Below are 13,075 nucleotides of genomic sequence, written 5' to 3' on the forward strand. Positions count from 1 at the left end.
CAGGCGCCTGAGTTCACTCGGGTGCTGGGGGGGCTGGGAGCCCGGATGCCTTGGTTTCTTCGGTTGAGGAGGGCAGAACCCCGTTCAGGCTGGGGGCAGCCCCTCACCTGTATATGGGGGGGTAGGTTGGGCAAGCACAGCCCTGCCGTTGCCCCACACTCCTGACCCGTGGCCCCCGGCCTTCGTTCCCACCCCACTGGCGGGTCGGGGGTGAGGGCCACTGCCAAGGTGGGGGCAGGGGCTGCGGGTCAGGAGTGCGGGGCACCGGCCGGGCCTGGGGGCGCAGGGAGCTGCGGGTCGGGAGTGAGGGGCACCGGGGCCTGGCGGGCAGACCAGCGCGGGTCACGTGTGTGCGTGTATGGTGGGGGGGGGTCCCTCTCAGGCCTGGCTCTTCCTGAGGATGTGTCGTGGGGGGGGGGTGTGACGCACGGGGCCACGCTCCGGCTCCGCGTTGCACCATCACTTCCCGCGCAGCAGGAAACAGCACCGCGTCGCGCCGCCTGCCTTGGCCTCGCAGCTGCCAGTGCCCCAGGTACCAGCCCCGATGCCCCAGGCTGCGTGGGGGGCTGCGGCTTGGGAGTGGGGGGCGCCGGGGGGGACGGGGGCCTGCGGGTCAGGAGCAAGGGGCACTGGCAAGGCTGGGGGGCCGCAGGTCGGGAGTGAGGGCACTGGAAAGTTTGGGGGTGCCAGGGCCTGCAGGTCAGGACTGAAGGACACTGGCAGGGTTGGGGGGCTGCAGGTCGGGCGCGAGGGGCACAGCAGCGTTTGAAGGGGTCAGGGAGCTGCAGGGTGGGAGTGAGGGGCACCAGCGGGGCTGGGGTGGGGGGCAGGGGCCAGCCAGGCCCTGCCTCCATCCATTTGTCCATGCCCCATGTGAGGGTCCCATTCCCCCAGGCGGGGAGCCCGGGAGTCCGGATAAACATCCCAAGGCAGTTCCTGTTTCCTGAGTCCGCAGGATCCAGCCTTCGCCTGCACTTCCTGTCCGAAACTCCCCCAGGGGTCAAAGGGCAACCGCCTTCCAGAGCCCAGCCTAACCCCCCTTCCCCGCCCAGAGCCAGCTGCATCGCAGCCAGGGCCCACCCCAGAGGCAGCCGCATGTGGCGGCCGGGGCTGACCCAGCTGTGTCTGTCTCCAGGCTCCTGTGACCCCCCCTCCCTGGGCTGGGACCTGCCCCTGCCGCGCGGGTGAGTAGCTGTGGGGGGTCGAGGGGAAATGCCCCCCTCCCCGGGGGTCTCTGGCCCTTTCATAGCCTCCTCAATGGGCCCCCAGGTAGGTGGGGGGGACGTCAGGGTGCTGCCTGGGGTGCAAGGGGTTAACAAGCAGAGCCCGCACTTGAGGGTGCAGGCGTGCAGAACCCAGGCGGCCGGGACACGCGTGTGCGCACACGCGTGCAGAACCCAGGCATCTGGGACACACATGCAGAGACACATGGGCGTGCACACGCATGCAGAACCCAGGCGGCCGGGGCACACGCACACACACTTGTATGTGCAGAACCCAGGTGACGGGGACACGCACACGCAACACACACACGACCCAGGCGTCCGGGACACACGCGGATGTGCAGCCCAGGCATCCGACACCTCCCCCCTGCGAACCGAGGCATGCGACACGCAGCCGCGCAGGGCCCAGGCGGCTGGGACGGTTTTGCGCCCCCCACGCATGAAGAGCAGCTGCTGCTGCGGCCTTCGGCGCAACTTCCTTTTTTGAGGGGGGGCAGATAAACCACCTAGAAAATATCCCCCCAGCACCCCTCCCTTGCCCTCGCCAGCCCCCCTCATGCGTGGGGGCCACGGGGTAGGGGGGGTGCTGCTGTCTACACCGGGGCAGTGGTTACTTCCCCCCGCCACCGTCCTCGCAGGAAGTAGCAGGGGGGGGCAGTGGTTTCCTGCAGTCTTGGCCATGGCGCGTGGGTGGCCTCACACCTGCCCCCCCACACCCCGGTATGGGGGGGGGGGGGGGCGGGGCAGGCAGCACTCAAGTATTAGCCAAGGGAAGTCCTGGAGGGGGGAGCTGCTGAGCAGCAGAGGGAAAACCCTTGAGTATTGCTGGGGGCAGATTCAGGGGGTACCCAGGTATTAGTGGGGGAAGTACCTGGGTACTAAGAGTCGATGCCTGGGGACGGGGGCAAGAACCAGGCGGGTGCTAAGGAAGGGGGAAGGTACCCAGGTACGGGGCTGCCCTGCCGGGGACTGGGGGAGAAGCCAGGCAAGGGAAGGCCGGGGCAGTCACGGGGGAAGTGACTGGGGATGAGAGGGAAAATACCGGGAGAGTAAGGGGGAAGGTACCCAGGTGCCAATAGGGCCATACCCCGGCATCAGGAGGAAAATCCTCAGGTATTGAAGGCTGGAGCACTGGGTATGGGAGCAAAACTGCCCAAGTATTAGTGGAGGAAAGTACCAGGGGCTTTGAAGGGGAAGAGCTGGGCATTAGGGGGGCAGCTCTTGCGTATCAGAAGGAAAATGCCTGGGTATGATGAGGGCAGTAAGGAGTATTAGATGGGAAATGCCTGGGTGTTAAGAGGCAAAGTCTCTGGGCATTGCAGCAAAAAAGCTGGGTACTAAGGGGAAAGGTACCCAGGTACTGGGAAGAACATGCCCCTGCATTGAGGTGGAAAGCAGCTGGGTATTGGAAGGGAAATACCTGGGTCTGAGGAGGGGAAAGTACCCTTGTTTTAGAGAGGCGATGTGCGGGGGGGGGACCCAGGTATCAGAAGGACAATGCCCGGGTATTAAAGTGCAAAAGTGTCTGGGTGTGAAAAGGGGAACACATGGGTACTTTGGGGGGCGGTGGGAAGCACTGGGGGGGGGACCCGGGGATCGGGGGTACTTGAGCATCCCGGAAGGGGTCTCGACCCTGACTCCTGCCCTCTCCCCACAGGTACCTGCCCCCGCAGCCCCCAGGACGCCCCCGGCCTCTCCCACCAGCCTCTGCCTCCCCCAGCCAATGAGGCCTCAAGTTGCCCCCACCCTGCGCCAGCCCAGCAGCTGATTGGCTGCTGGGTTGCAAAGGAGGGCGGGGCCAGGCTCCCTCCCACCCACTCCCGGCCCGCCAGCCAATCCTGTCGCTTCCTGCTCTCTCCCTGTTTCTCTCGGGGCTCCCCCGCTGCACTGCCCCTGCCCCGGCCAATCAGTGGGTCCCGGAGGGGTCAGGGGGCATCAGGGCAGGGGCACTTAAGGGCTCAGGGGGCAGTTTGGGGGGGTTATGGAGTCGGATGACCTCTTTGTCCGCAAGATCCGTCGCCACGCCACCCGCCCCCCCCTGGCCTCCCTAACCTTTGACCCCAAGCCCCCAGGGACCCCCCGCCGCAGCAACCCTCCTTCCCCAGCCCCTCCCATGCTTTCCCCAGGGGAGGGGGACAGCCACGACGCCCCCGCAGAGGACGGGACCCCCCCGGCCCCCCGTTTCCGGGACCCCCTGGTGCTTTTGGGGCTGCCGGGGGGGCGCGAGGGGGACGCGGAGGGGGAGGAGGGGTGGCCCCCCGAGAGCTGGGCCCGGTACGTGGCGCACCACGATGTGCAGAGCATGCTGTTTGACCCGCAGGAGCTCACGCGCGCGTGCGAGGGGCACGAGAGCTCTGGGGCATCGGCTGCCGGCCCCCCACCGGAGCCTGGGCAGGAGGGGGAGGGGGCCTGGTGGGCCGGGGGGGGGCGAGAGTGACACCCCGCTGGTGCTGAGCTGCCCCCGGTTCCGGCGCGAGATGGGGGCACCCGGCGAGTTGGGGGAGGTGCCGGGGCTCGGGGTGTCCCCCAGGGGGGAGCCCAACGCAGCTGTGAACGTGCTGGAGGGCAGCGCCCCCCCCCGCGGGGCCCGGCCCCCCCATGCCATCGAGCACGTGGACCTGGGGGCCACCTACTACCGCCACTACTTCTACGGCAGGGGTGAGGCTCTGGGGGCAAGGGGCAGTGAGATGGCGTGAGGGGCTGGGGCGTCAGGGGCAGGGCTGGGTGGGGTAGGACTAGGGAGGAAGGGGTCAGGGGTCAGAGCCAGGGTCAGGGTGGGGAGCTGGGGGTCAAGGGTCAGAGCTGAAAGGAGGCAGGGATATGGGGTCAGGCTCGGGGCAGGGGTGGAGGTCAAGGGTCAGGCCTGGGAGCGTGGGCTCAGGGTTACGGGGTCACAGCTCAGGTGGAGAGGGTCAGCACAGGCAGGTCAGGGCTGATTTGGGGGGTCAAAGGTCAGGGCTGGGCTGGGCTGGGGGTATGGAGTCGGGGTCAGGTTGGGGTGGAGGGTTCAGGTGGGGGGCTCCCCTCACCCCCCCGTGCCCCCCCAGAGCACCAGAACTTCGTGGGCGAGGACGGGCGCCTGGGCCCGGTGGCCGTGTCGCTGCGGCGGGAGGAGAAGGAGCTGCCTGGGGGGGGCCCCCCCCTCACCCTGCACCGCCTCATCATCCGCACCAGCCAGGTGGGGCTGGGGGGGTCTTGGGCAGGCAATGGGCAGAGGAGGGGTAGCTGGGGTCCTTGGGGGGGGGTGTAGGGGCCTGGGAAAGCTCTGCAGGGGGGTGCCAGGTGGCAGTGGGGGGTCCATGGGGGCACTGGGGGTGTGGAGGGGTCCAGGGGGGCCTTGGGGAGATGTGGGGGGCTGTGGGTGGGGCTGCTGGGGCACTGGGGGTGCATGTGGGTGGGGGAGGGGTGTTGGGCGGGTACTGGGGGTCCCACGCTGCCCCCGGTGACCCTGCCCCCCATGTCGACAGCTGCGGGCCCTGCGGGCCTCAGTGCTGGAAGAGGCGCTGCCGGGGGCCGGGGGGCCGCGGGCACTGTCGCCACGGCGGCTGCTGGAGCTGGTAGCGCCAGTGCTGGATTTGGGGGCGCTGCGCCTGGCGTCGCCCTCACCCCGCGTGCCCGACACCCTGCTCAAGCTGGACGAGCAGGGGGTGAGTGGGGGTGCCGTGCTGGGTGGTGTCCCTGGGTGGGCCGGGGCCTGCCCTGACTCCACCCCCAGTGAGCTTGCAGGGGGAGGGGCTTCAGAGGGGCGGAGCTTGGGGTGCCACCTGGGCCTACCCTGCAAAGTGGGCTGCGGGGGGCTTGCCCAGGGGTGCCAGGGGTGTGGCCCTCCCTGACCCCGCCCCCGCCCCCAGCTGAGCCTGCAGCGCAAGGTGGGGGTGCTGTACTGCCGGGCCGGGCAGGGCTCGGAGGAGCAGATGTACGGGAACGAGGAGGCCGCGCCGCCCTTCCGCGAGTTCCTGGCGCTGCTGGGGAAGGTGGTCGCCCTGCGCGGCTTCACCAAGTACCGCGCCCAGCTGGACACCCAGAGTGAGCCGGGGGCCGGGCGGAGAAGGGGGTGGGAAGGTGAAAAGAGGGGGGAGTAGGGGCATTGGGAGGCTGGGGGGCATTGGAGGAGGAGAGGGGGATACTAAAGGGGGGGCTGAAGGGTGCAGGGAGGGGGCACCGGGAGTGGGGCAAGTAGGGGGCATCATCGAAGGGGGACAAGGCCTGGGGGCGCTTGGCTGGGGATGGGGCTGGAATAGGGGGGTCTCTGGGGAGCTGAGAGGGCCCAGCAGTGCAGGGAGGGGGCCATGGAGGGGGAGAAAGGGGGGGCACTTAAGCAGGACCCCCGTTAACCCTTCTGCGTCTGGCCGCAGCCGACTCCACGGGCACACACTCGCTGTACACGACCTACCAGGACTACGAGATCATGTTCCACGTCTCCACCATGCTGCCCTACACCCCCAACAACCCCCAGCAGGTGAGGGGCGGGGCTGGGGGCACCAGAGAGCGGGGGATTGGGGCTGGGGGCCCTGAGGGGGTCCCAGGGGCTGGCGGTGTCCGTGGTAACGGCAGTGTGTCTCCCCCCGGCAACAGCTGCTGCGGAAGCGTCACATCGGCAACGACATCGTGACCATCGTGTTCCAGGAGCCGGGGGCACTGCCCTTCACGCCCCGCGCCGTCCGCTCACACTTCCAGCACGTCTTCATCGTCGTGCGGGTGCACAAGCCCTGCACCCCCCACACCAGCTACAGGTCTGGGGGCGGGAGGGGAGGGGAGCGTGCAAGAAGTGTGTGCGAGTGTGCAAGGAGCCTGCCTCAAGGGGGTGGGTGGGCAGGACACCTGCAGGACATGTGTGCCAGGGACTTGCGTGGAGTAGGCGTGAGTGTGGAAGGAGCCTGCACTGAGTGTGTTGGAGTGTGTCTGTCTGGAGCCTGCACTGGGCATGCAGAAGACTATTGAATGTCTGAGCATGCAAGGCACCTGCACTGAGTGTGCCAGAGCATGCCCAGAGCCTGCACCAAGCAGGCACACATGTGCAAGCATGCAAGGTGATTTCACTGTGGGTGGGTGTGTGTGGGTGGGTGTGTGCGTATGTGCATGCACGCGCAAGGTGCCTGCATTTAATGTGCAAGTTTGCTAGGTATCTGCATCAAGTGTGTGTGAGCATGCAAGGAGCCTGCATTGAATATGCAAGTGTGCAAGTTGCCTGCATTGAGTGTTTCAGAGTGTAAGGAGCCTGTATTGAATGTGCAAGTGTGCAAGACACCTGCATTGAATATGCAAGGGGGCCCTGCATTGAGCGTGCAAATGCACAAGGCACCTGCACTGTGTGTGTGCAAGCCTGCAAGGAGTCTACTTTGAGCGTGCAAGGCTCCTGCATTGAACATGCAAGCGTACAAGGAGCCTTCACCCAGGGCCCGCGGCCATGTGCCAGCACCCGCCCTGCACCTACGCGAGGAGCCTGCCGTGGCTCACCCCCGTCCCCCCTGCGCAGCGTGGCGGTGACCCACAGCGAGGACATCCCCCCCTTCGGCCCCCCGCTGCCACCCTCGGGCACCCGCCTCCCGCACACGCCGGCCCTGCGCGCCTTCCTGCTGGCCAAGGCCATCAACGCCGAGAACGCGGCCGAGCGCGCCGGGCGCTTCCACGCGCTGGCAGCTCGCACCCGAGCCCAGTATCTGCAGGACCTGGCGCGGGCTCACGCTACCACGGCCGGCCTGGAAGCAGCCGCCTCGGCCCGCCGCGGCCCCCGGCTCATGCCCCGGCGCCGGGGCGCCGAGGCCGGGGGCCACCCTGATGCCCTCCTGGGGGCCTTGACATGGCGAGTGCGAGCCGGGGACCCCGAGGCTGGCGGCCCTGAGCGACCGTGCCGCCTGGGGGTGTCGGCTGAGCGGCTGGTGCTGGTGGGCACCGAGGGGGTGCTGTTCCACTGCTCCTGTCACGACGTGCTGGCCTGGGCCTTCACCGGCGAGGCCACGCTGGACCTGTACTACGGGCCCGGGCGCTACCTGCGCCTCCACCTGCCCCCCGCGCGCCCTCAGGACGCCCGTGCCATCGTGCGGCGGCTCCAGGTGGGCATGGCTGTGGGATGTGGGGGTAAGATGAGGGCACTGTGGGGACATGCATAGGGTGAGGGGAGCTATGGGGTTGTGGGGGTTGCTATGGGGAAATGGGGGTGGGGGCCAGTGGGGGCTATGAGGACATGGGCAAGGTGAGGGGGCCTACAGGGTTGTGTGGGGCAGGGGCCAGATGGGAGGTTATGGAGACTGGGGGGTCCCTATGGGGACATGGGGGTGTTATGGGGGGCAGGAGCTAGGTAGGGGCTATGGGGACACAGGAAGGGGGGGGGCTATGGGGTCATGGGACCTGGGTGGTAGGGTGGGCACTCTGGGGTCCTGGGTGGGGGGCACTGGGGCCCAGGGGCCGTGCTGCTGATGCCCTCCTGTGCCCAGGCCGTGTCACGGGGCTGTGAGGCGCGGGAGCTGGCGCTGCTGCGGGGGCCCCTGGGTGCGCTGGGCTTCGAGACGGATGCCGAGGGGGTGGTGACGGCCGTGGAGCGCTTCACCTTTGCGGCCCAGGTGGGGCTGGCGCCCGGCACCCGCCTGCTGCGGCTGTGCCAGCGCGGCCTGGCAGGCCTCAGCCCCCCCCAGCGCCGCCGCCTGCTCCGCAATGCCCCCAAGGTCTGCGTCACTGTCCTACCCCCCGACGACAACGGCCGGCCCCGCCGGTGAGCTGGGCAAGGCAGGGGTGTCAGGGCAGGGTGGAGGGGGCAGGGTGGGGGGCAGCCAGCGCGGGATGCTGGGGCCAGGCTGGTTGGGAGGGTCCTGGGGTCTGTGCCCCCCCCCCCCCCCGCTCACCACCACTTGCCCCTCAGGAGTTACTCGGAGCTGTGTGTCCTGGCCCAGCAGGAGAAGCGGCACAGCCAGCCCCTGCCCCCCGTGCCCCCCGACGAGGCCCGGCCGGGGCCAGGGGGTCGGGGGTCGGGGGGCGCAGCGCTGCAGCTTCTGCGGGTGCTGTCCCTGCAGGAGGGACCCCCCCACCGCCTGGCTGAGGAGCGCACTGAGTTCCCCCGCAGCTGCAGCGCCCCCCTCGGTGCCCCCACGTGAGTGCCCCCAGACCCCCCGCGTCAGTGCTCTCAGGACCCCCCCCCGCAGGAATGCCCCCTGCGACCCCCACAGCCCCCCCTACATGAGTTCCCCAGGACCCTCTCGAGTCCCCCCCCCACAGCCCCTCCCACACGGGTGCCCCCAGGACCCTCCGCGGACCCCCACAGCCCCCCCCACTCAAGCATCCCCCCAGGACCCCCTTCCACCCCCCCACATGAATCCCTCCAGCCCCCTGTGCATGTACCTTTTGGGGGTCCCCCAGCAGCCCCCTGTATAAGGGCCCCCCAGGCCCCTCCCCAGGCCCCCCGGGAGTGTCTCCCTGGAATCTCCCCAGAGCCCCCTTGACGCCCCCTGTGACCCTTAGAGCCCCTTATGTGAGACCCCCCCTAAGCCCCTGGTGGTGACCCCCAGGCCCTTCCTGAATGTGTCCCCAACCCCCCCCCAGGACTCTCCTGCCTTCATAAGTGGCCCCCCAGGACCCCTGGCAGGGCCACTCCGGGCAGGGTCCCATGGTGCCTCCTGTCCCCTTTAGGCCCCCCAGCAGTGACGAGGAGGGCCCCGTGCTGCCCGACCCCACGCCCGACCTGCTGCTGGGCACGGTGAGTGTGCGTGCGCATGGCACGGGGCATGTCCCACCCCAGAGCTGGCTGCCTCTGTTATACCCAGCCCTGGACGTCCACCCCAGAGCCAGCTGCAGCCTGTTACATCCAGCCCCTACTCCAGAACCAGCTGTATCTACTATACCCAGCGCATAACACCCACCCCAGAGCCAGCCACATCTGTGATACCCAGCCCCCAGAACCAGCCACACCCCAGCATGGAGCTGCTAACACTCTGTCTCTTCCCAGGACCCCCCAGGGGACCCTGCAACAACACCCCCCAGAGACGGCTCCTTCACTCCTCCTCCTGCCCCCCCAGTCCTTTCGGAGGCGGGCGAGGAGGAGGAGTGGGAGGCCGTGACCACCGTCTGTAGCAGCATCCTGGAGACTCTGGCCAGGGAGGGTGAGTCAGGAGGGTCCTGGGGGGCTGGCAGCAGACCTGGGGCCCAGTGGGGAATCTGGGGGGTCCCTGGGGGGGTGCAGGGAGGCATATAGGGGGGTCTTGGGGGGAGTGACAGGGACGGGACACATCTCACCCTGCTTGCCCCCCCCCCCATCTTCCCCCACCCAGGGCAGCATGTGCCGGAGCTATGGGAGCCCCCCGCAAGCGGCAATCAGAGGGTCCCTGAGGAAGAGTAAGTAGGGGGATTGGGGAGGGGTGGGGCTTGCACGCTTATTTATCTGTGCCCCTCCCCCTGCAACCAGTCCCTCCACTCATCTCCCACTCCAGCGCTGTCACCTTTGCTGACCAGGGGCTGAGTTAAATTAAAGGGAGGATCCAGTGAGGGGCTGAAAGTGTGTGTGGGGGGGCCTATACCCCTCTCTCTGCACCCGTACCCCCAAGACCAGCCCCTTCACCCAGCTCGCGCTCCAGTGCGGTCAGCTTTGCTGACCAGGGGATGAGTTACATAGAAGGGGCGAGGCATTACTTTGAAACCTTGGCTTGGGGAGCCAATGAGCTGTTTCCCCCCCTTGCAGAGCTTTATCCAGCAGGCGCAGAACCTTTCTCCGGCCCCTTGTGACTTGCTGATGCGCTATTTCCCCTGACGGGCACCCTGGCAACGGGCCCTGTCTAGACTATTTGCATCACTGAGGTTTCCCCCTTGAGGAAGTTGCCATGCACGGGGCTGGACCTTGAGGGGGAACTGGTCAGGACCCTGCCTGCAAAACAGGGGAGCCCCGGCTGGATGGGGCGACAGGGAAGGGTCTACATCCATCCAGCCCTCCGTCAACCCACCTCATCCATCCATCCTTCCCTCCATCCACCCGCATCCATCCTCAGCTAGAGCTCTGGGCAGCTTTGGGCTCCATAGGAGGAGCGGTGCCAGCAGATGGAGGGCAGTGATTCTTCCCCTCTATGGGGCATGGGGGAGGCCACATCTGGAGTCCTGTGTCCAGCTGTGGGCCCCCCACTACAGAAAGGTTGTGGACACATTGGAGAGAGTCCAGCGGAGGGCAGGGAAAATGGTTGTGGGGCTGGGGGACAGGACTGGTGAGGAGAAGCCGAGGGAAATGGGCTGATCGAGTCTGGAGAAGAGAAGACGGAGGGGGTTGAAAGCAGCCTTCACCTCCCTGCAGGGGGTTGCAAAGAGGCTGGAGCTGGGCTGGTCTCAGTGCGGGCAGGCGACAGGACAAGGAGCAATGGGCTCCAGCTGCAGCAAGGGAAGTTGAGGTTGGATGTTAGGAGGAGGGTGGTGAAGCACTGGGACAGGCTCCCCAGAGCAGTGGTGCATTCTCCATCCTTGGAGATTTTGAAGACCTGGGTAGGCAAAGCCTTGGCTGTGATGATGGAGTTGGGGCCAGTCCTGCTTGGAGCAGGGGGGCCTGGACGACCCCCCGAGGTCCCTCCTAGCCCTTGTTTCTAGGAGTCTAAGTTGCAAAAGGGCTGGAGATGACCCAGGGCTCGGCGAGCCCAGTCCCACAAGGAGAGGCAGACGGAGCTGGGCACGGCCCGCTGAAGGGGACCCGATAGCCGGCTGCGAAGGGCTGCCCTCTCTTGCTGCCACGAGGACCCGGACCCGTGGCTTGCTGTTGCAGCAGGGGATGGAGCAGGGAGGTGGCAGGGCGGACGCCTAGGGGAGCTGGGGCCTCTCCATCGCAGGAGGGGCTGGACGGGGATGATTTAGGCACTGAGGCCTGTGCTCTGCTAGTTGCCCCCCTGCTTTCAGCTCCATGCCAGGGGGTTTTAAGCCCCTTGGCTGGGTGCCGTGTCTGGGCTGTGCCGATGCTCCTGCTGGGACCAAAGCTGGAGGGCCCTGGCTAGAGGGTCTTGCTCCTCCGCTCGGGGTCACGTTGATGCCACGTGGGGGTCAGGGAGGATTTTTTCCCTCTGCTCAGACGGGTCCAGGTTTGCGGGGGGTGGGAGGCTGTAGCAGGGGCAGAGCCTCGGGCTGGGATGCATTAACAGCCTGCTCTAGCAGCCGGGGCAGCGATGTCAGGGCTGACGGGGGCTTGACAAAGAGGCTGCTGTGGGGTTTGTCTGGGACGTTGGGCGAGGGCAGGGGCTTGGGCTCCAGGTGACCTCGTTCAGTTTTAACGAGCTCGTGGCTGCTTAGAAATTCAGCGGCGATGCAGCACTTCGGAGCACGGCTGCTGGTTGCAGGGCCCGGAGGGGCCACCCCCCCCATTCCAAATCCTGCCCCTCCGCCCAGCTCGTGCTCCAGCGCTGGCACTGCTGTTGACCAGGGGCTGAGTGACTTGAACAGGAGGGGCTGAGGGTGTGGGGTAGGACAGGAAAGGGTGAAGGCCCCTCCACCCCGCTCACGCTCCAGCACTGGCACTTTGTTGACCAGGGGCTGAGTGAATTGAACAGTGGGTGCAATGAAGGGCTTAGCATTGGGGGTAGGACAGGGGAGGGGGAGGGCCCCCTATACCCGCACCAGCCCCTCCACCCAACTCACGCTCTAGCGCTGTCACGTGGACCAGGGACTGAGTAAGGGGCAGGGTGCAGTGAGGGGCTGAGGGTGGGGGGCTCCCTTATGCCACTGTATCTGCACCCATCCCCCCAAAAAGCAACCCTCTCCCCAGCTCGCATACCAGCGCTGCCACCGTTGTTGGCCCAGGGCTGAGTGAATTGCAGGGAGGGGCTGAGGCTGGGGGCCATACAGGGGACCCCCAGCCATCCACACCTGTCCATCCTGACCCCCCCCCCCCCTGTGATGTCCCCACAGGGCCCAGGCGCTGTCGGAGAAAGTGTTGTACCTGGAGTCACAGGTGCGGAAGATGCAGGAGGCGCTGCAGCAGGTGCATGTGCTGGGGGTGGGGGGGCAGGTTCTTGGGGTGGAGGGGGGCAGCTGAGGACTGTGTTGGGATCTGGGCTGAGTTTGGGGGTGAGAGTCTGGGTTTTGGGGGCCCCCAGGCTGACCCCCCCATCCTACCCCTCCCAGGAGCAGGCAGCGAAGGCGGCCCTCCAGGCAGAGATCCAGACCCTGCGCCAGATTCGCCCGGAGCTGGGGGATGCCCCCCCTAGGGTCCCCCAAGCCCCCTCCTAGGTGGGGGGGGTCAGCCTGCCCCCCCACACATGGTCTACCCCCCCCTTAGTGCATCCTACTGTTGACAGGGGGCTGGGGAGGCACCTCCAATTCAGGGCCCTCCCCCCAGGGGACACATGCTTGCACTTGCACGTGTGCCCCCACCCCGTCCTTGCACACACATGCACGCTCCAGCTGGGAACCTCGCATGCAGCCCAGCTCACGGGGATGGGCCTCGCACAGGGCACGTGCCCCCCCTTACTGTGACATGGAAGCTGTGAGTACCCCGTCCCCCATGTCTCTGTCCCTCCATTGCCCCCCCAATAAACCCACCTCAGTTGTCCCCGAGGCTGGTTCTGCACGACGGGGCCCAGATGCCTGGGTTTTCTGGGCAAGGAGTGTGGGCCAGGGGGGAAGCAGGGGGGCTGGGGGCCTGGACCCCTGGGCTCTCCCCAGCTCTGGGGGGGGCTGGGGGATGAGGGCAGGGGGGCTGGGAACCTGCACCCCTGGTTTGAGGGGACGGGGGAGAGACCAAGGTCATTGTGGGGCAGGGATGGGGGTGACCAAAGGCTGCTCCAAGGTCCCAGGCAGCCAGGATGGCAGCAGGGCCAGGTAGGGGCTGCCTCAGTGTCCAAGGGGGTCCCCCCAACAGGCCCCTGGGGGGTTGCTGCAGTGGGTCCCCAGTGGCTGGGGGC

At 67.3% G+C, this 13,075-nt stretch overlaps 1 protein-coding gene across 2 annotated transcripts; it reads left to right on the forward strand.

Moving 5' to 3' along the window:
- Positions 1–442: 442 nt before the first annotated feature.
- Positions 443–12,723, forward strand: SIPA1 (signal-induced proliferation-associated 1). 2 transcript variants are annotated; one of them, XM_059718415.1, is made up of 16 exons: positions 443–532; positions 1,136–1,184; positions 2,881–3,881; positions 4,271–4,401; positions 4,691–4,870; positions 5,075–5,249; positions 5,579–5,682; positions 5,799–5,956; positions 6,700–7,276; positions 7,658–7,932; positions 8,080–8,307; positions 8,844–8,910; positions 9,160–9,313; positions 9,482–9,545; positions 12,081–12,153; positions 12,297–12,723. In XM_059718415.1, the coding sequence occupies exons 3-16, from the start codon at positions 3,515–3,517 to the stop codon at positions 12,399–12,401; spliced, it is 2,658 nt and encodes an 885-aa protein (XP_059574398.1). In that variant the 5' UTR covers positions 443–532; positions 1,136–1,184; positions 2,881–3,514; the 3' UTR covers positions 12,402–12,723. The 2 variants fall into 2 exon arrangements, with proteins under 2 accessions (XP_059574398.1, XP_059574399.1); XM_059718416.1 differs by lacking the exon at positions 443–532 and having other exon boundaries at positions 1,103–1,184; positions 12,081–12,123.
- The last annotated feature ends 352 nt before the right edge of the window (positions 12,724–13,075 follow it).

This window comes from Alligator mississippiensis, chromosome 15 (genome assembly GCF_030867095.1).
Source record: "Alligator mississippiensis isolate rAllMis1 chromosome 15, rAllMis1, whole genome shotgun sequence".
Taxonomy (NCBI): domain Eukaryota; kingdom Metazoa; phylum Chordata; order Crocodylia; family Alligatoridae; genus Alligator; species Alligator mississippiensis.